The 20,658-nt window shown below is 31.1% G+C and overlaps 1 protein-coding gene across 2 annotated transcripts in view; it reads left to right on the top strand.

The window, feature by feature from the left end:
* Positions 1-20,658, top strand: part of LOC122504849 (limbic system-associated membrane protein-like) — a 217,416-nt gene that overhangs the window by 160,481 nt on the left and 36,277 nt on the right. For both annotated transcript variants that reach the window (XM_043616141.1, XM_043616140.1), the window contains exon 3: positions 13,791-13,998. In XM_043616141.1, coding sequence (XP_043472076.1) covers positions 13,791-13,998 — 208 coding nt within the window. The remainder of the gene's footprint in view (positions 1-13,790; positions 13,999-20,658) is intronic.

The raw sequence follows: 20,658 nt of genomic DNA, 5'->3' as shown, positions 1-20,658 counted from the left end.
AAAGGATTTAAGAAGACGAATAGCAGTGAAAATAAAATATTCAAAAAGAAAGTAAATCATATTTTTATTCTAATCATTTTTCCTTATGAAAAGTGATAAGAATATTTAATTTAATAGAGAATAGAGGATAAATAGTAAAAAAAAAAGATTCTATCACATTTCTAAGACAATATGAATTATACTTTAATTTCAGAGATTACAGTGATGAACCCTTAGTTCTAGTGATTGACGCAACTAGCCAGTAGTAGTTAGCAAAGTGTCAAGCCTTTATTTCTCCTGGGTTTTCAGTTACAGTAGAGCTTAAAACCCAATTTAGAGCTTAGTTTTCAGATGCAAATAACAAAGGACTAAGCCAGTCTAATTTTACTATAATTACCTCACACTTTTTCCGAACTATTGGATTTTATTTATTTTGTGTGTTTAAAGAGAAAGTAATTTAAAATTAAATATGATACATTTTAATTAGCTTTATAAGAAATCAATTTGTCGAGAATCAATGGAAACATTAACAGAATTAAAGTATAAATCGTTTTAAATTTTTGAAGCAACTGACCTGAAATTTCTTTTCCAAAATTTGTCGACTAAAAAGTTTAAAACTAGAGTCTTGGATCTAAAATCAGAACTGCACAATATATCCACTTTAATTTTGAATAGTGCCTCATATGTTTTGTAGCACTGATTGAAGATTATTTTTGCCTTGAATTTCTACCCCACTTGTATATTTTAATAAATTAAATTTTATGCTTAACATCAAGCAAAATCTGAAGCTTATAATAATTTAATAAACAGAAATTTAAAAAAATATATTTCGCCGTTAGTCGCCAATTAATTTTCAAGATCAAATTAATAAACTATTCTCTGCCACGATTCACCAAATTCGTCACCTTTAAGATTTCCTTTCTCTTCAGAGGAAATTCTGCCTGAACTACTTGGCAAGTAGAAATACCAAAGATGAGGCACGGCTTGCAAAATACTGATTCTGACTTACTTATGACTATTCTCTCTCTCTCTCTCTCTCTCTCTCTCTCTCTCTCTCTCTCTCTCTCTCTCTCTAAATTCTTTTTAACACTCAAAAGGACGACAAAACTATTACACTCTTTCGACGACAAATTACACTCTTTTTGTTACTATGTCTCATAGAACACTATGTCTCGTCTTCTTCATAACACGTTCTGCAGGCTCTTTTATGTCGTCTTCTTCTACCTCTCAGACCCTGACCTCTAACACTTTGTCTCTACTAATTAGCCGGTTGACACACTTTTACCATGACTATTGGGTCACTCGGCTACTCTGGCTGCTGAATTATGCTACTAATTAACAGTCACGGATCAGGAACATTTCCGACAGATGGTGTGACGATTCACAATAAACCATGATTTAGTTGACATAATTTTAATGCTGATTTTTAGTGTAAGTACAAATTTTGTAATGTCTCATAAAAAATTCTATCTTGATGAGATATCGATTTAAAGTGTAATTATTTCAATATTTCAACTATTTTAGATAACAATGTTTCTCGTAATTTCTCAGAATATTTTTCTTTTCTCATATGTCCTCTTATTTTTGTCATGAAGCAAACGCTTTCAGGTATTTCAATCTCTTTCATCATTTTCTTCATTTTCACTCGCTACTACTTCATTATCCTGTTCGTCGCTTTCTACATTCTCACTTGTTTATAGAATAGCTTGAATGTTAAATTCTTTTGAAAAATCTTGTACTGCGAATCTAAATTAAGAAAAACGAAAATAAATAAAAACATCAATTTTAGTTCGCTTGACCGAATACTAGCTAAGTGACAATCCCTTCATAACTATCTTCTAGATCCAACGCCAACTTTTATACTCGCGATTATACGAGTCGCACGCGTTTGGGCTTCCTCGACGATTTATTTTATTTCAAGAAGGATAAGACCTTGATAAAATCGTTTTCTTTAAATATAGATAGGCTTGACCTGGAGAAAATATCTACCAATCCACTTGGCTTGTAATCATCCACGTGACCCCTTGATGTGGGGTAGGACACATCAAATCTATTGTATCTTTGCAGGTCACCATTCGAGTTGATGTCTGCAACTCAATCAGCAAAGCGAAACTGCCTTTTGCTCATCATACGAACTATCAACCACTGACAAGAGGGGAAAAAGAAAAACGTTTTCGAAGGCATTGAATTCCTTACCTTTGCAAGATAGATTATGCTCAAAATGCAAGAAGACTGGTACCCGATGAAATGGAGAAGCAGTTAGTTGCAGTCGTACTCGCTCCGATAATACCCCATGGAATGATGAGCGACTACAGGCCTCGGGCACTACCAGCGGGTACCAGGCAGAGGTTCTGCTTCCAGACCGAAGTCTCATCGGGACTGAACAAGACAGGCGTAATTCTTTAGCCGGTCAAAGATTACATATTGACTTTACATATGTCGAGTCCGCTATTACAGATAAAAAATAGGAATTATAGAAGATCATAATTGCTGAATGTGGAGAGGAAAACGAAACCTTGATGTACGTTCTTTGTTATTGACCCGCACTAGTAAGTGAGTGTGATCTAGCTATTTCTTTACCAGAGAGTTCGTTATCGCTACTAACAGCCTTGCTGAAATCCTTCTACTGTGGAAAAGTTTGCAATTTTGAGGACCCAAGCGTTAATGGCTGCAGTGGATGTGGCAGCAACATACTCTTAAAATAAAATAATAATTACTCAGAAGCATCGATTCCAAAGCTATAATATAAGTTCTCTAATGATTCGCTAAATTCCAATATTTATTTATACTATATATTATTCGCGCGACTTTTTAAATTGGAAAGATACAGATCGCGCATAACTCACATGTAGCAGATGACAAAATCATATGTTGCTCACCGGCGAAATATAGCGCCAGAGAAAGATGAGAGTCTAACAAATAAACACTACGCTCCGTAATTCCGTATGTTCTGACACTTATGTAAATTCTTTCAAATGTATTAATTAATCTGGTAATTAAAATTATCATTTATCATTACAAGACTAGTGGTCTATCTTACAGTCAGTTAGTGAACCTTCTTACGAATCTACATTTTGCATTGAAAGACGTTTTCGAAAGTACATTTTACTAAAGATTGTTATTTTTCTCCCTAACTGTAAAAAAATTGATTCAAAATCCTGTCAGTAAAAGTGTTTGATCCTTCGAGCAATTTTAGAAACCTGAATCTATATAGTATAATGGGGGTTGTCTAATACTTACTGAGGAGGGAGAATGACTCGTTACATAAAAAGACGTTTTGATGCCAAACAAAGTTGAACGTATTGCCTAAAGCAGGTTTGGCAAAGATCATTTTCCTGTTTACAGGAACCCCAGGCGAAATTGTCAAAAACTACAAGCGACCCTCTGTCCCATGTACCTGATATAATATGAAACTTGAGTAAAGCAAGTTGAGAACAGCCTAAGGTGAAACTGTTGGATGTATCACTTTAGAAATTATAAACTGAAAGGTATCTGGTATAAATGTACGCCCAGAACATAAAAGGCAATTCCATTATCTATAGTCTTTGAAGGTGGATACGTAAAATTGTATATTTGCTTCAGGCGTAAATTTAACACTGAGAAAAAAAGAATTGGTAAACAAAAAATAAGCAAATACTCCTCGTAAATGGAAGACGAAATACTTTTGCTGAAATTGACAAATAAAATTGGCTGTTTCTTTTATTTATTTTTTTTCCTTTCGTAATCAATCTTTTAAGTGTCTTGTTTGGTATTGAAAAATTCTATAATCCAGCCGTGACATTTGTGATAAATGAGTTTACCGTAAGTGTAAGTTCTAAGCTCCTTTTCGTTTACCTTGTACATTGAAAGATTGGATACCATTGCACCTTTTACTATACGCTTCGTTCGCATACACATTTATAAAGTTACACAGGTATGTTCATGTATTCAATCTTATTTCTATCTCCTCTTGGCAAAGTTTTGTTCTGAAATCTGAAAAGTTTTCAATTGTTTGAGTAAGTGAAATGTAAATGCACATTTTAGCCGAAATTTGCATTTTTAGCTTTTTCAATTAAACCAAAATTATAATTGCTTAAACAAATGTTCTGTTTAAACAATTGTGGAAAAGCACTTAGTTTAAATATAGGTGGGAGTTAGTGAATATTAATCCTTCTAAATCAGGAAAGTAGATTAAATTTTTAGTGGCATCTTTTTCATTTACCCTTGTGGAAGTTTATCACGGAAGTTTCCAGGTTCTGTATCGAAGTACTTGACAGTTTTCTATATTGCTCCTATTGTCATTTGTAACCCTTCAGTCAACTAGTTGTTAGACCGTTGAAAAAGTAAAGCTACTTTACAGAATAATTAGATGAATTCTAGAAAATATTGATCAACCTAGAAGATGGATATTCAAATTGATATTGCTTTTAAATATGCCAAATGGCTTTCAAAAACGACAGGAATTTAAAAACTGAAACTTTATGTTATTAAATGCACAAGTAAATAAAAATTCTACTTTTTTAGTGTTCCATTAAAATTTCTAAGTTTTTTACAGAAGATAAAATAAATAACCTATTATTTGTAAACATTAATATAATTTTTAGTTGTTAAAAAAAGTAAAATAAAATAACTTTCTTAAATACAAAAATTAAGATAAATAAATAATAAAAAATAAAAGTAAACTTGCTCATTATATTTGAGATTACCCTAAGTACAATAAACATTTGATATAACCTTACTAGTTTTTGCACATCCAAACAATATAAAATTAAGTTCTTGAAATGTGTAAAAAAACACTTTTTTTGTATGTTAAAAAATGAAATAATTGTTTAAGTTATTGAAATAGTTATAATTATTATATTTAAAAAACAGTTATAATAAATGTAATTATTTTTATTAATTGTTTTGTAATAATTACCTTCGACTGCATTTAATATATATTCAAAGTACGATTTTTTTTCCCTCTTGCTCCTACTCGGCTGCGATTTCTACTAATTCGATCCATAATGGAAATAAGAGTGAAAATAAAATCATGTACTTAAAAAAATAAAGTTTAAAGTTAAAAATCAAGTACTTGACATTATCAACATTAAAAAGGTTAATTCAAATCGAGTTTCTTTTTTTAAAAGGACTTATTACCTAGAACCACTAGATATAGTGAGGAAAGTAACTACAACATAGAATTGCGTTTTCAAATAAGCTGAAAATAGGCAATTCAGTTCACGTTTGTTTTTCTGTCGAAAATTATTTTGTCTACAATTACTTGGTAGAATATTAAAAATTTCTAGATAGATTCGCGTGAACAGTTGAACTTGGTTTTACTAGTATAGAAAAAAATAAAAACTCTAATTTTCCAAGACAAATTTCCACACGGGAAGGTCACTTTGGTAAACCTGTTTCCCCGTCCGACACGATTTTTCACACACACAAAAATCAAACATTTTTGGAAATTAGGGCCAAAAAATACCAGTGTCTAGCCGTTTTGATAGATCAAGTCGTTACTCAGGGGTTTTCAGTGCCGGATTGAGGGGTAGGAGGGGCCATTGCCGTGGGCCTTACTTTTTAGGGGGCCTCCAAATTGTTAAATAAAAATAAACACAGAATATAGAAATATGAAATTTTTATAAAAGGGCTTGATCAAATCTCAGATTTATATTTTTCTTGTTAATTTTTGAAATTGGATACTTATTTAAATTTTGAATTTTGCGCTGCTGATATACATAAAATGTATGCTCGATGTATGCTAAAAGTTTGATGCATATTTGGTATTCGGATATAACGTCAATTGTTCTAAATGTTTTTATTGCATTTAAGATTTTCTTGTTCATTACAAACTTGGAAAACTATCTAAAATGGACATGTTTTGCCCTTCGTTTCAAATGTGATATAACTTTAATGTCTTCGTTATACATTTTAAAAATGTTTCATCTACTCTCTAAATCTGAATCAGTGCACCGAAAAAAATCCCTAGGACCCGTATACCAGGAATTGACTAGGTTTCCTAGTTACAAGAGGAACCCACTAAAGAATCCTAGTCAAAGTAATAAAATTCAAGCATAGTTAAAGTGACCAGGATATTTAGTCGATGTAATCAGGAAAAAATAGTCAAATTGACTAGGAGAATAATATTAGATTTACACTGTGTATCATAATTATTTGAAATTGCTAATCAAATTCTTATTATCAAATAAAAGAGAAAAACTAATTAAAAGAAAAAAATTAATTATTGTATTTGAACATATTTATATTTGACTATTTGTATTTATATACCTTAGAATTAATTTAAACTTATGAAATAAATATTTGACGCAGGGGGGACGCGAACACCTGAACCTAACGAATACGCACTTTGAAACCCGGAACGATAACCACTACACTAAACCAGTGTAAGTCAAAATACAATACTTAATCAGATGATGTTTTATACATTTCAAGTACACAATTTTATACACTTGTCAAGAACTATTTATTTTTAATTATTTATGCCATTTAAATGAAAATAAATTTAAATACACAAATTATTGCAAAGGTAAATTTTCAAACACACTGCGCGATTAAAATAGTAAAAATGTTGTCACCACGTGCGTAAAAATTTCGACGATTTATATTGAAACCTAACCAAAAAAGTCTGAAAGAATTTATTAATATAATTAAATAGTTTACTTTCTAAAACATGGACTATCTAAATTTCCAGAGGTTCTGAGAAACCAGCAATTTTGATGTATGTAAGAACTCCATTTTATGTACAAAGAATAGACGCGAGTAATGATAAAAAATCGTTTTACGAAACCACGATAAATGACGCGAAAGATATAGAGGTAAACACTGTCAAAACAGAAGCAGACGCGTGCGCATTATGGAAATAGGCAAAATTACTAAAATCCAAGTCAATTTGACTAGAATTTGCAGGGTTGTTTTTGCCAGGCTTGAATTTGTTAAATCAACCTAGCGATCCTAAACGTAATGATTAGGAATCCTTATTACTTTTACTAGGTTAAGATTAACTATAGGGTCATAGTTAATAATACCATCGAGATTTTTTTCGGTGTGAAATTCTACTGAAGATTGGCCAATCAAAAAATTATTGATACCTATAATATAAAATTACAATTCAATGTTTAAAAATAAAATTATAATAATATATTGTGTTTTAATTAACGAGGCAAAATAAAATCTTTACAAAAAGTGAATTTATATTTTAGGTAATAATTCAAGTGGCATAGGGCCTCAAAAATTATTACGCTCCAGGTCTCAATTGGCCTTAATCCGGCACTGGCAGTTTTTGGAGTCGCTGATTTTGAATCCGATGTCAGTTTTCCAAAATTCAAAATGGCAGATCCAATATGGCGGACAATTTTTTTGAAAATCGAGTCAATTTGCCTGAAATTCGTTACTCGGAATTTTTTGGATCGCTGATTACGAATCTGATGTCAGGATTTTAAAATTCAAAATGGTAGATTTAATATAATCAAGATTACATATCTAAAATGAATTTGGAAAATTTAACTGTGTGATTATTTTTTTGTTCGTTGCAATTAAATATTCTAAACTTCCTATTTTAAACGATTTTTAAACTAAAAACTTTTTCATTTATAAACACAGTTTCTATTTAAAAAAATTAATTAATTAACTTTTATTTCACTCTTTTATTTTTAATTACTATTTTTTATATTAAATAAAAATTTTTATTTATAATCTTCAAAAGTATGTACTCTCGCTTATCGAGCTGCGCCGCCTGAGTTGTCAATTTGTAATCTGAATACTGTGTATTTCAATCAGTATTTTCGATGAAGAAAGGATTTTTTTAGTCAATAATGTTTTCTGGTCATGTTGTAGGGGAGACCGGGGCCTAATGGCTCACTTTTCACTTTTTGTTATTTAACTTCGTCATTCTTGCATTATATAATTAAAATTTTATAACACGGAAAACTTACCCCAATATCTCAGCTTTCAATTAAAAAAAATACGTCCTAATATCACTTATACTTTTGTTTCTAGAACAATTTTTTGGGAGAAATGCAAGGCAAGCCATTACGCCCCGGGCCGGGGCGTATTGAATCAGGAATGAAATTATAATTTAGAACATGAAATATTATTATAATATTCACAATTTTGGTTTCAACTGTATATGTTAAAGTAAGAATATTTTATTTTCATATTGGAGAGGTATTTTTTCCCTTTGAATTTTTGGTTTTTCCTTCTTTTTGTACCTAAGATCTTGTCTTATTGTTCCCTTCCTTGCCATTTAGTTATAAAAAGCTTAGTTTGTCTGATGTATGAAAATATCCTAAAACGTGCTTAAAAGAGTGTCTAAGCTGTATTGCTGCAATAAAACTTTATAGACGGATTTGTAAATTGCAAAAGTGTGCACCATCGGGTGATCCAACGATAAGTCCTGGGGTACGGACAGGGCAGGTAGGGCCAGAGAAGGGCTCTGTAACCGTTTGAGTTCGGCAGTCTCGTTCTGTACGCCGAACCAAAAAGATTGTAATTTTGTGTGGTCTAAGTACAGAAAGAATATACTTAATATTTCTAATATAAAACTGGTTTCACAATTATTTATGTTTATCACTAAAGTCCTTCTTTTCCTTAATTCAACAATTGGCGACCGTGACAGGACACGTGAGGATTAAGTGATAATTTTAATCGTGAAAAGTAAATTGGGTTTATTCTTGTTTTTTCAAAATGGATAAATTGAAAAGAAAAAGGACCACGCATCGGGCGGCGTTTTCCAGAGCTTTAAACACGCTTAACGAGGCTCTTACAATTAGTGAATCCGCGGATAAAAAGAAGATTGTTTTGTCTTTTCAAAGTTTAGAAGAGGCGATGAGTGAATTGACAGTGACGACTAATGAATATCTGGATTCCTTGAAGCAAAGTTTTCAGTGTCAGAACTTCAATCTGAAAGGTCAGTCAATCAATCTTTTCAAAGAGATGGTTCCACTGCATCAAATGATATCAAAAGAACTTACAAACTGCCAACGAAGTTTGGTGGAGATGTGCGTGAGTGGTTACATTTTTGGAGTATGTTTAAAAAGATACATGAGGATTCCGACATTGTAAAGGAGGATAAGTTTTAATATTTGAAACAAGCCATGGTAGCAGGATCCCGTGCTGATGTGTTAGTGAAAATTTTCCCTCCTACCGCGGAAAACTATGATAAAGTGATAGACAGTTTAAAAAACCGTTTTGGACGCGAAGAATTACAAATCGAAGTGTATGTAAGAGAGCTCTTACAGTTATTTTTAAAAAATGCAATATCCCAAAACAAAAATATTGTTTTATCTAGTTTATATGATAAGCTTGAGTCTTATTTGAGGTCTCTTGATTCATTAGGAGTTACCACAAATAAATGTGCTGCTATGCTTTTCCCTCTCGTTGAATCTTCATTACCTGAAGAATTGTTACGTGCATGGCAGCAAAGTAATCTCTCTACATCGCAAGAAGTTAATGTTCAGGCAAAGGACAGACTCACTCAGCTTGTTAAAAATGTTTTAAATGTTTGAATATCGGTCACTCATCTTTCAAATGTCGTGTATTTTTAAAATGTGATAAGTGTTCTCGACGACATTTAACAATTATGTGTCCGGAAGATGATAAAAGGAAAGACAGTTCAAGTGACACAGTGAAAAATGAGTGCAATTTGGCTAGTTTTTGTAATGATCCGGAGGTTTTTATGCAAACACTACGTGTTAAACTTTTTAATGGACAAAGAGAAGTGATAGTTCGCGGTGTCATTGATACGGGTTCCCAAAGATCGTACATTACTAAACAAGCAGCGGCAAGGGTGGGCTATGAACCAATAGCCGAACAATTGGTTAGTCACTCGTTATTTGGTGGTGAAAGATCCAATGCTGAATTGCATAAAAGATATCTCATTCATCTACGCATTTTGGATAATAATTACGCGTGCAATTTTCGTACATTGTATCAGAATCTGATATGTGAAGATGTTCCGTCAGTAAAAATGAAGTTTGGATTAACGAACTAAAGAAGTTAGATATCGAAATTACGGATACTGAGAGAACGAGTGAACCTGTTTCTATTCTTATTGGTGCAGATGTGATTAGAATGTGGATTAGTAGCTATGGAAACTAACCTTGGTTGGACGTTAATGGGATCGGTATCAAATGAGAAAAAACATAAAGATGCTATCATGATTGCAACCAACATGTTCGTTCGTAACGCAAACATATCTGATCTCTGGTCTTTAGATGTTTTAGGAATTAAAGACCCTATAGAGATTAAAAGTCAAAAGGAACGAGAAAAGGAAATAAAGGAAACTTTTTTAAATTCAGTGAAAGTAAACGGCGAGTAAAGATATGACGTCAAATTACCTTGGATAAAAAACCACCCGGATTTGAAGGATAATAAAGGCGTAGCTGTTCGACGACTACAAAACAAAATAAAGAAATTAAAAAACGATGAACTATTAGAAGAGTATAATGCTGTATTCGAGGAGTGGGAAGCAGAAGGGATCATTGAACTTGTACCTGAAGAAGAAAAGGATAATTGGGGACATTATTTGCCGCATCGACATGTCGTTGAGGAAAATTGCACTACAACGATTCGGCCAGTATTCGACGCCTCGGCTAAAGATCTTCATTTTTCATCATTAAATGATTGCTTGGAGAAAGGCCCTAATTTGATAGAGCATGCTTCATCGATTCTCCTACGGCATTACTCGTTCTAGGCTGGATATATAGGTTCCATTTTAATTTCAAACACCTTCCCGTAGATCTTAAGAAGGGCAATTTGTCATTTTCGGAGATAGAACAAGCAACAAAATTTTTAATCAAGGTTGTTCAAAATGAAAGCTTCTCTGACGAAAATGATAAATCCATTCAGCATTTTCAACCCTTTAAAGATAAAGACGGAATAATGAGAATAAAGACGAAAATAATTCTCCGGGATGATACTGAACATTTTCGATGTCCCATTCTTTTACCTAACAAACATGAGATTGTAGATTTGATTATTAAAGAGAAACACGAAAATCTAAATCATGCAGGTGTAGAAATAACAATGAGTTTCGTGAGAGAAAATTTTTGGGATTTAGGGGGTCGGAAAACAATTAGGTCGGTCATTAAGAAATGTATAAATTGCCAACGACACGATTTGAAACCACTGGAGACTCCTCCTGCAGTTTTACCTCTTGATAGAATAAGAGACGCTATGATTTTTGAAATAGTAGGTGTAGATTTTGCTGTCCCGATTTACTTAAAAGATGGTAGTAAAGCATGGATTTGTTTGTTTACCTGTGCAATAAACAGGGCGGTGCATTTGGAGTTAGTTACGTCACTTTCTACAGCTAGCTTCCTAATGGCTCTAAGACGTCATATTTCGCGTCGAGGTAAGCCGAGCATTATATATAGCGATAATGGTACTAATTTTATGGGAATGAACAAATTTATTAAAAGAGTAAATTTTAAAAAGGTCTCTGAAATCCTAGCTGTAAAAGAGATACAATGGAAATTTAATCCTCCTACTGCAGCTTGGTGGGGGGATTTTGGGAACGTCTTATCGGGATTTTAAAACGTTTATTACGTCGAACTCTTAAGAGAACTTGCTTAAATTATGAAGAAATGTTAACAGTGCTTTTAAATTGCGAGGCCGTAATAAATTCTAGGCCCATCACTTTTATGTCGGAAAATGAACATGATATCGTACTGCTTACTCCATCCATGTTTCTGCAGGAAGTAAAAGAAATAGGTGTGATTGAATTAGACGAAATTGGAAAGGTTCAATTTGAAAAACGTTATTTGTATAGACAAAAAGTAAAGGATGATCTTAGATGCAGCTTTCGTAGTGAGTATTTAGGCGAGTTTTCCCATTGGAGCTTCAACAACATACTACTATGAAATCGCATTATAATGAAATTGTTATTGAGAAGCTTAAAAATAATAAATATCGGAATGAGTCAAAGAATTTCGAAATGCGTATGGATGATTTAAATTTTGAGAACAACGCTAACAAGATTGTTACAACGAAGAGTGGAAGAGTTGTAAAAAACCGAATCGCCTTATGTATAAGTAAAGTAATTTGATTCTGATTTTATATGAATGTAGAATTGAGATGAATTGTATTAGTCATCTCAATGGTGGGAGGATGTTAAAGTAAGAATATTTTATTTTCATATTGGAGAGGTAGTTTTTCCCTTTGAATTTTTGGTTTTTCCTTTTTTTTGTAACCAAGATCTTGCCTTATTGTTCCCTTTCTTGTCATTTAGTTATAAAAAGATTAGTTTGTCTGATGTATGAAAATATCCTAAAACGTGCTTAAAAGAGTGTCTAAGCTGTATTTCTGCAATAAAACTTTATAGACGGATTTGTAAATTGCAAAATGTGTGCACCATCGGGTGATCCAACGATAAGTCCTAGGGTACGGACAGGTCAGGTAGGGCCAGAGAAGGGCTCTGTAACCGTTTGAGTTCGGCAGTCTCGTTCTGTACGCCACACCAAAAAGATTGTAATTTTGTGTGGTCTAAGTACAGAAAGAATATACTTAATATTTCTAATATAAAACTGGTTTCACAATTATTTATGTTTATCACTTAAGTCCTCCTTTTTATTAATTCAACAGTATATTTATAATAAGAAATATTGAAAATGAAACATATTTAATTTAAACTTTAAGCATTTTTGTGAAATAATCAAATTTTATAAAGTTGGATCGAAATACAAACTACATTTATTTCAAAAATCTATTCTACAATTTTTTTAAATAAAATGTTATCATTTGTACTTATTAATATATAAATTTCAAGAAATTAAACTTTAAACTTGACAGGATTATTTTATTAACATTTTAAAAATAATAAGTTTTTCTTAGTAGAATAAACGAGCCAATACGCCCCAGACAAAGTATCCATTACGCCCCGGAAGTGTTTGTTGAATATTTTGTTATTTTTTATCAATACCGTAAGTATTAGACCAAAATTGTCAATTGTTCCTTAAAAATAAATGTTCTAAGCTCAAAACTTGATTTTCAAACATTTATAACAACTATTTTTAAAAAAGATATACCAAAAAAATAAAGACTTTAAAAATTTACTTTCAAGCGTCAAAATCACATTTTCTACCATATTTTTAACAATAATAAATGAATAACAATGAAACTTGGTACAAACTTACAGTACACCAAGTACATTATTTTGAGCGGAGACCGAAATTACTATGACATATCACTTTTGAATAAATTGAAATCATTCATTACGCCCCGGTCTCCCCTACAGCTATATGTCAAAAATCCAATTTCGATATAATCCCTATTTTTTAGCATTTTTTGAAAAACAGAATATGACCCTGTTAATAGAATGACTAAAAATTTACATTTTTTAAACAGCATTGTTTGTAGTAAATGTTTTAGAATAAAAACGACAGGTCTAAATTTTCTATTCTGATAATCACAGAAAATGTTGCACATGACAAAAATGCAAGAGTAACAAAAGTTTTAGCTAACACGTGCAAACGACATGGGGTGTCGTGAAACGAGACTACTTTCTGAGATTATACCACTATAGTGTCGTTTCTATGCGCACACTCTACCGTTTCTTTATCCATTACATTTGACTATCTAGAATAATAAAAATTCTGCGCCAAAAGTTATTGACAGATATTATCACACAAAATGGAATTTTTCATGACCTAAGCTGTATTTGACTTTATTCTCTGACCCGTAGGTGTACATATAAATATATACATATATGCATTCATATTTTTTCCATATTTTATTGAACTCAATATGGCATTTTTTTGTATAGGGGCACTTCAATATAGAAAATCAGTTTATTGAAAAAACAATTTTAAAGGAAAAATTAATATTGTTTTCAGGTCGCATGGCTTCGAGTGGACACACAAACAATTCTCACTATAGCCAAACAAGTAATCACAAAAAATTTTCGAATTGGAGTGACACACACAGACCACAGAATCTGGCTTTTGCATATTCGTGAGGTCAGAGAAACGGATCGTGGCTGGTACATGTGTCAAATAAACACTGATCCTATGAAAAGTCAAGTTGGCTATTTAGATGTCACTGGTAAGTATTTTTTTAAATAATTTTTATTCTCTTTTTCAATGTACCCTGTTATCAGAATTATATTTAACAATTTTTTAAAATTTCCTGCTTTGTGAGAAACCGTTTATATGTATGTAGTATATCTTATATATTTCCTTCGATATTCTGAACCGCAAAAGCCTTATCGCAAACTCAACTCGATGGACATATTGTATTCTCTATTTTCATTGTATGAACAATAAATGTATGGGTCAATTGTTAGGTACAAATACAAGGATCGTTGAGATAAGAATAGTGAAGAATGAGATAAAATACAAGTTGTACAGTATGAGAAAAGTAAAGACTCCGACCTGTTAGGTCAGTAAATTTAAAGAAGAAAAAACAAGAAGTTATATCTCGGTTCTTACCTTGTAAAATTAAGGGTCGTTTCCTACTATCTATTTCTTTTTATATTTTAATAGTTAAAGACGAAAAGAAAGAGTAGACAACCATCTCTCTCAAGTTTTATTACTTTCATGTTAAGAGCTCTATTCACTTGATAAAATTTATTAATGTTTCTTATTAAATATACTTTGTACTTTCAAACAGAATATTAATTTTTAAAAATCTTTTTACAAACTCCATGAGATTTTGATGCTCAATAAAGGTGGAAACTTGATGGAAAATAATGGAAGATTTTTTACTAACTTTTGAAAAATAAATAGCTGTAGATTTAAAAAAGATTTTAATAGTCAGTAAAAAAAAATATTAAATTGTCATAAAAAGAATTTATTGGATTTTTCTTTTTTTTAACTTTTAATGGGAAAAATTATATATTAAAAGCAATTTATCTAATATATGTGTCGTGAATGAAGCTAAAAAGGATTTACGACAGGAACATTCGTAAAACTAAAAAGGGTAAACTGACTCGAGAGTTTCTTGAGGCAGAAACATTTTCTCAAGCGTCTTTTACGTGTGTAAAACACCGCTAAAGTAATGCTAGCTTGCTTACTCCTGAACTGGGAGAGTTTGTGAAAAGCAACGAATGAGAAGACATGAAATAATTTTGCGAGGGAGATGAAGTTTGGTAAGTAGCCGGGTTGGTAGTAGGTTGGCATGTTCGTTGAGGTACGAGATTGATTTCAAAAGGATGAAATGGTATTACTTGGTGTGGGACACCAACAGACACTTACAAAATTAACTTGCCTTTAATGAGATGCAAGAAATTTTGCATAAATTAGTATTCTTAATTTTAATAAATGTAATTATCATTACACTACTTCTTTTTGGTAAATAATAGACTGGATTTAAAAATAAAGATGTTTTGCACTTTTGCACATTCGAAATAAATTTTTTTTCTAACTTGCAAAAATACGTTCGATTAATGCCAACTTTTCAATTTTTTCTTTATTCACATTTGAAAATTTCATATACGTAGTTTCTAAATCTCAAAGGTGTTGAATATATCTCTCTTCTTAGGTATGTTTTCGTTGCCTGCACTTCTTACACTTTAACACCTAACCTGCACTATGCTGTTCTCTTTACCGGATGTGACGCAATTTTACCATACATTTCGCTACACTTTCTGCACCTCATAGGTATGTTTTCGTTGCCTGCACTAAGTGTAACTTTTACACCACCTCAAGAGTAGGTACAGAAAGTGTAAGAAGTGCAGGCAACGAGAACATACCTACTCTTGAGGTGGTGTAAAAGTTACATTAGTGTAGGCAACGAAAACATACCTCTTGGCATCCGTCATCACCCGTTCGTTACTGTGATGTCTCTTTTACCTCTTTTATATGCATCAGCGGGTCTGCTTTGCTAGCGCCATCTAGCGCTTAGCGGGAAATTTAATCCGATTAAAATTTTTTTCACTGATAGAAAAATAAATAAACTTTAAAAGTCGGTATTAATTCATCATAACTAATTATGAAAGTGTAGGTAAATATCAACATTGAATTTAATTAGTTTTATTTCCAAAAAAATGTTTTCGTAACTTAATAATAGTATCGTTTTTTATAGAGGAAAAAGATTTACTATAAACTTACATAAAACTTTTAATACCTTTTTATAAAACTATATAAAATCGATTTGTAATTTGCAAACTACTTGGTAAAATTGCAGAAAGCAACATCTGCTTTCTCAAGATTAACGCTCGTTATTTGGATCGTGTATTACTGCTTAAATGATTTCTGAAGTGTAAATTACTGAAACCCATCGTTAAAGAAATTCTTCAAGCCAGTCAGCTAATTCAAGATAGATAAAAAATGTGCTGCAAAAGTTTCCTCTCTCGTTGCCATTTTTTAAAATTACTTTTTTGCCATTCCTTCACATTTCATTGTCCAGTTCGATTACATTATTTTTAATTCCCTATACGCTTGAATAATTCCAGATCCCAGGGAGTTGAAATTTAATTCCATTTAAAACTGATCACAGGCAGCCTGAAGTTTAATCATAGAAAGTATACCAAAAACGCTTTTTCTCAACTTCTTTTCATGCAATTATATATTTTTTTCATACAAAAAAAGAGGAAAATTCTTCACTATTAGAACGGCTAAAGGAGCTTTTAAGAAAAGTATAAAAATTTTCTCCCCAGGGAAAATGTACTCAGATTTAGTAGTTAATTGTAAATTATTCGATTCATTCACTTTCATCCAAAGCGTTTACACGTCAGGGGATATAAAAAAAAGAAGATAAGCACCTCATTATTTTGAATAGGTGGAGATGAAAAAGTGGTGTTGCAAAAGATGTTGTTTGAGAAAGGTACGGTAGTGCTCTAGATTGCGAGTATTTCGAAATATTATAGAGAAATAAACTTGCTAGTGAGAAGCTGGAGTTGAAAGTGGAGAAGGAGGTTAGGTTAGCAAGAGCTTCTCGACTCCCGTAATGAATAACAAGAGTCTCAAGAACCTTCTCGGACCAAGCTAAAAGCATTTCGTTTTCAGCTCTCTTAAAGCAATTCAATCTCTTTGTACTTAATGAAGAATGCCTGTTGTCAAATCTCATAATGTTTCTCTTTTAATATCATGTTACATCTCTTTAAAAAATTTTTATTAATTTTTATTAATTATCAATATGATCGCAATTAATTTACCGATAAATCTATTTTTAGAAATAAAAAATCCTTTCTTATTTTACTTTCTTTTTTATTGTATAAAAATAAATATTTTGTTTACGGTTTAAATAAAATCTCTGATCAAATAATTTTGACATATTTTTTTCCAGTGCGAATTTTGATTCTGGCCAACGGAACCAATTATATCTCTTAAATTGAATTCCTTTCTGTTTCGAATGCCAAGTATGCTTTTTTGAAATGCTTTTGTACGCCACAAAACTCTTCAAACATTTATTGAATTTCACATTAGCTTTTAACACATTACTTTCAATACGTAACAGGGGATTTTTTTTATTTTGTTAAACAAAACACTACAATTCTAATTAAAGGCATAATTTTTTTTCATTAGAAATAAACAACGGAAGTAAAGAGGATTGATTATAAAAGATTTTCAGGAAATATTAATGAGCTGTACTTCCTTGTAACGGATGTTTACTGCCAGTAAACTAGTAGTTGAAAGTTCCTATGCATACAGAAGCAAATGGATTTAGATGTCCTTTGGTAAAGACGAGTATCCTACAGTTGCTCTTTATCTCTCATTAAAAATTAAATCGTATACACAAAATTCAGAGAATATAAAAGTCCGTTGCAATTTCTGTTTGCTTTTTTTATTCATCTTCATCATAGTTATTATTTTTAATCCAATTTTAAAAACTTTTAATAAGCAACTATTCTGATAATCAAAAACAATATGCTAATAGAATTATAGCATGATTATCAGTTAGTCTGTGAAAATTAAAATAGAAACAAATTATTTTAAGGTAAATTAATTATAAACATTCTGCTGAAATTAAGTTATAATACTAGACCAATTTATTTTGGCCAAGAATAGATAATTAGATTTAATTATAAATTATTGTATATTCCAGAGGTAGAAATATAAAATTGTGTACATTTTAATGAAAATATCAAATAAAAAATAGATGAAAATATATTGCAATCTGTGACAGACAAAAGGTAGTCATTTTTTTATTAAAAAAAATCGCTCTTTATTATTTCATCTTTTGCGTTTTTTTTCCTACAAGTTGTACAGTAAACTGCGTCTGTTCTTTTATTTTTTTTCAAGCAGACAAGACCTCGATAACAAAGTAACACTGGGATATGTGCAGTGAAATATTTTAGAAAGAAAATTGTCCATCCCTGTCGTCACGCAAGAAGATTGCCTTCCTCGTTATCCTTCACTGTCATGTTGGAAAATGAGATCTCCGAAACAGTCGGAAAGGAGATAAAAAGTGAATACAAGAGAGAGAGAGAGAGAGAGAGAGAGAGAGAGAGAGAGAAAAGGGAGAGAAATGAAAAGAATAAGTCTCGTTACCTACGCATGGAGTGATTTCTTCTATCGTAGCCAGACTGGAAACAAACAATAGTCTATATATATATATATATATATATATATATATTTCCATTTTTCTTAGCTCAATAAAATAAAAATTTTATCTTTCGTAGAAAAAATTAATACTTAACAAAAGTCATCTTTTGGTAATAATTACATGAAAGTAAAACCGTCTAAAATAAATTATAAATGTAAAAATTTAAAAATTTCCCGTAGACACCGCACTTTTATTAAAATTAATAAAATATTTAATTGGTCTCTTAAAAATACAACAGAACAGTAAAATTAGGATTTTTTTCCCAATAAATTATATTCAAAAGAAAATTCTTCTACTGCATTTGAAATAGAAAAAATTATAAAAAATGCAGCACTACTTTCCTGAGTGAAAATATTACTTTAGATTTTTATGAAAAGCGAATTTAACATTTCTGAAATATTGAACATAGAAAAATATTGAACATTTTTTTTAATGAAATATTAAATTCCCTGAGAGTTCTCTCTAAATCTGAATCAGCGAAAAAAGCGCTGTTTTAACCAGTGAACGAAGTTTTCACTGAAAAATAGTGGAATTTACTGAAGATCAGTGGATGTCACTGAAGCAATCAGTAAACTCTGCGTGTGCGCAGAAGTGTAAAATACTCGTAGCGTCATTTCTATGCAAATGTGTCACATTACGCGGAATGTTTTTTTTACATTAGTGACAAATTAATTTAAATTGGATGAAATTAGTGAGTAGTGATTAAAAGTAAACATTAAAGTGAGCATATTTTCTGTGGTTTCGGTGGTGAATTTAATAAATTTTCAAGTGGTTTTCCTTGAATTGGAAAAATAAATTTATAATGAAAATCTAACTCTAAATTCACAAAAATATTAGTGTTTTAAGTAATAAAAAATAATAAATCATATACCCGTAAACATTTTAGACAAATATTATTGCAAAATTTTATAATTGTTGGTTATAAATTGATTGAAAAGAAAATTAATACAGCTGCCATATTCGATAATACGTAACCGCTGATTGGACCAGCGACTATTCGCTGATTCTCAGTGGCATACTTATAGCTATTTGAATTAGCGACTATCCGCTGAGAATCAGTGAGTTTTCGCTGATTCTGATTTAGAGAGTTGAAAGATTCGCAAAAAAATTACATGAGCACGATCCTTTTTCTTTTTTGTAAATTTTTAATTAAATGTTCATTAATTTTATGTATTTGTGAAGCGTCTTTGAAACGAAATAGATGAACGTAAAATACTGTTTAGATTACATTTTACTCAATACCGGATGCAACTCACGAGTAGGAAATTTATAGTATTGTACAGGAGTTGTACTTTACAATGCTCTACAATTGTCTAACACAATGTATTTTGTTCTATGAATAACAGATTCGACAAACTCAACGACTAACGGGAAACATTTGTACATGCAATTAATTTGGGAATTAATTTTCATTCTCTTGGATAGAGGAAAAAAATTTGATTTATTTTGTAAATTATTTGTCCTCTAGAGTGTAAGTTTTATTTTCACAGACACAAGTGAAATGGAAGAAGTGCTTTTAGAATTAAAATTAAAAGTATCTGGTTAAGTGAAAAATATACCGTGGTGCAATTTAGTTTTGGTCACTTTCTTGACTTGAATTAATTAAAAGAAATCAGGTCTTAACGTTTGCGATTTCTCTCTTTGAATCTAATTCTCTACTAATTTATTAAAATCTGAACTAAATGGCATTATTTATATCTTATTACGAGCATTTTTCAGTATTTTGTTGAACTTTTACGAGTATTTTTCAATTTTACTTTTTATTATTTATTTGAGTTGTAAATTTATTATTGCAAATTTAATTTAGATTTCATTGTATATATTTTTATAAGATCTTTACAATTTCCTCTCAACAAAACTCAATTCTAACAACACACAATTATTTAACCCTTTAACGTCCAGTAGTTTCGATCAAAACCATTTTGTTTAAAAAATGCATAACTTTGTTGGACATTTAAATATTGTTTTTCAAGCGGGACTGTCCCACTTTACTAATCATTCTGAAAGAATTTAATGGATTAATAAATTAATAACAATTCTTTTTTATAACAATGAAAGCATCGCAAAAATTCGCAATATTATCATTTTGATTGTCCACTTTTTGATTATTTGTCCGTTATGTTGTATTTTCAAAAAATTACATAACAGATTCGTAATCAGTTCCCAGAAAACCCCCGTATAGTTACTTTCATAAGCTTAGCTCAACTTTTTAAACTA

The sequence above is a fragment of the Leptopilina heterotoma genome, unplaced genomic scaffold, assembly GCF_015476425.1.
Source record: "Leptopilina heterotoma isolate Lh14 unplaced genomic scaffold, ASM1547642v1 Lhet_323, whole genome shotgun sequence".
Lineage (NCBI taxonomy): Eukaryota > Metazoa > Arthropoda > Insecta > Hymenoptera > Figitidae > Leptopilina > Leptopilina heterotoma.
Note: the sequence above shows the minus strand (reverse complement) of the source record. Positions and strands in the feature narration are given on the sequence as shown.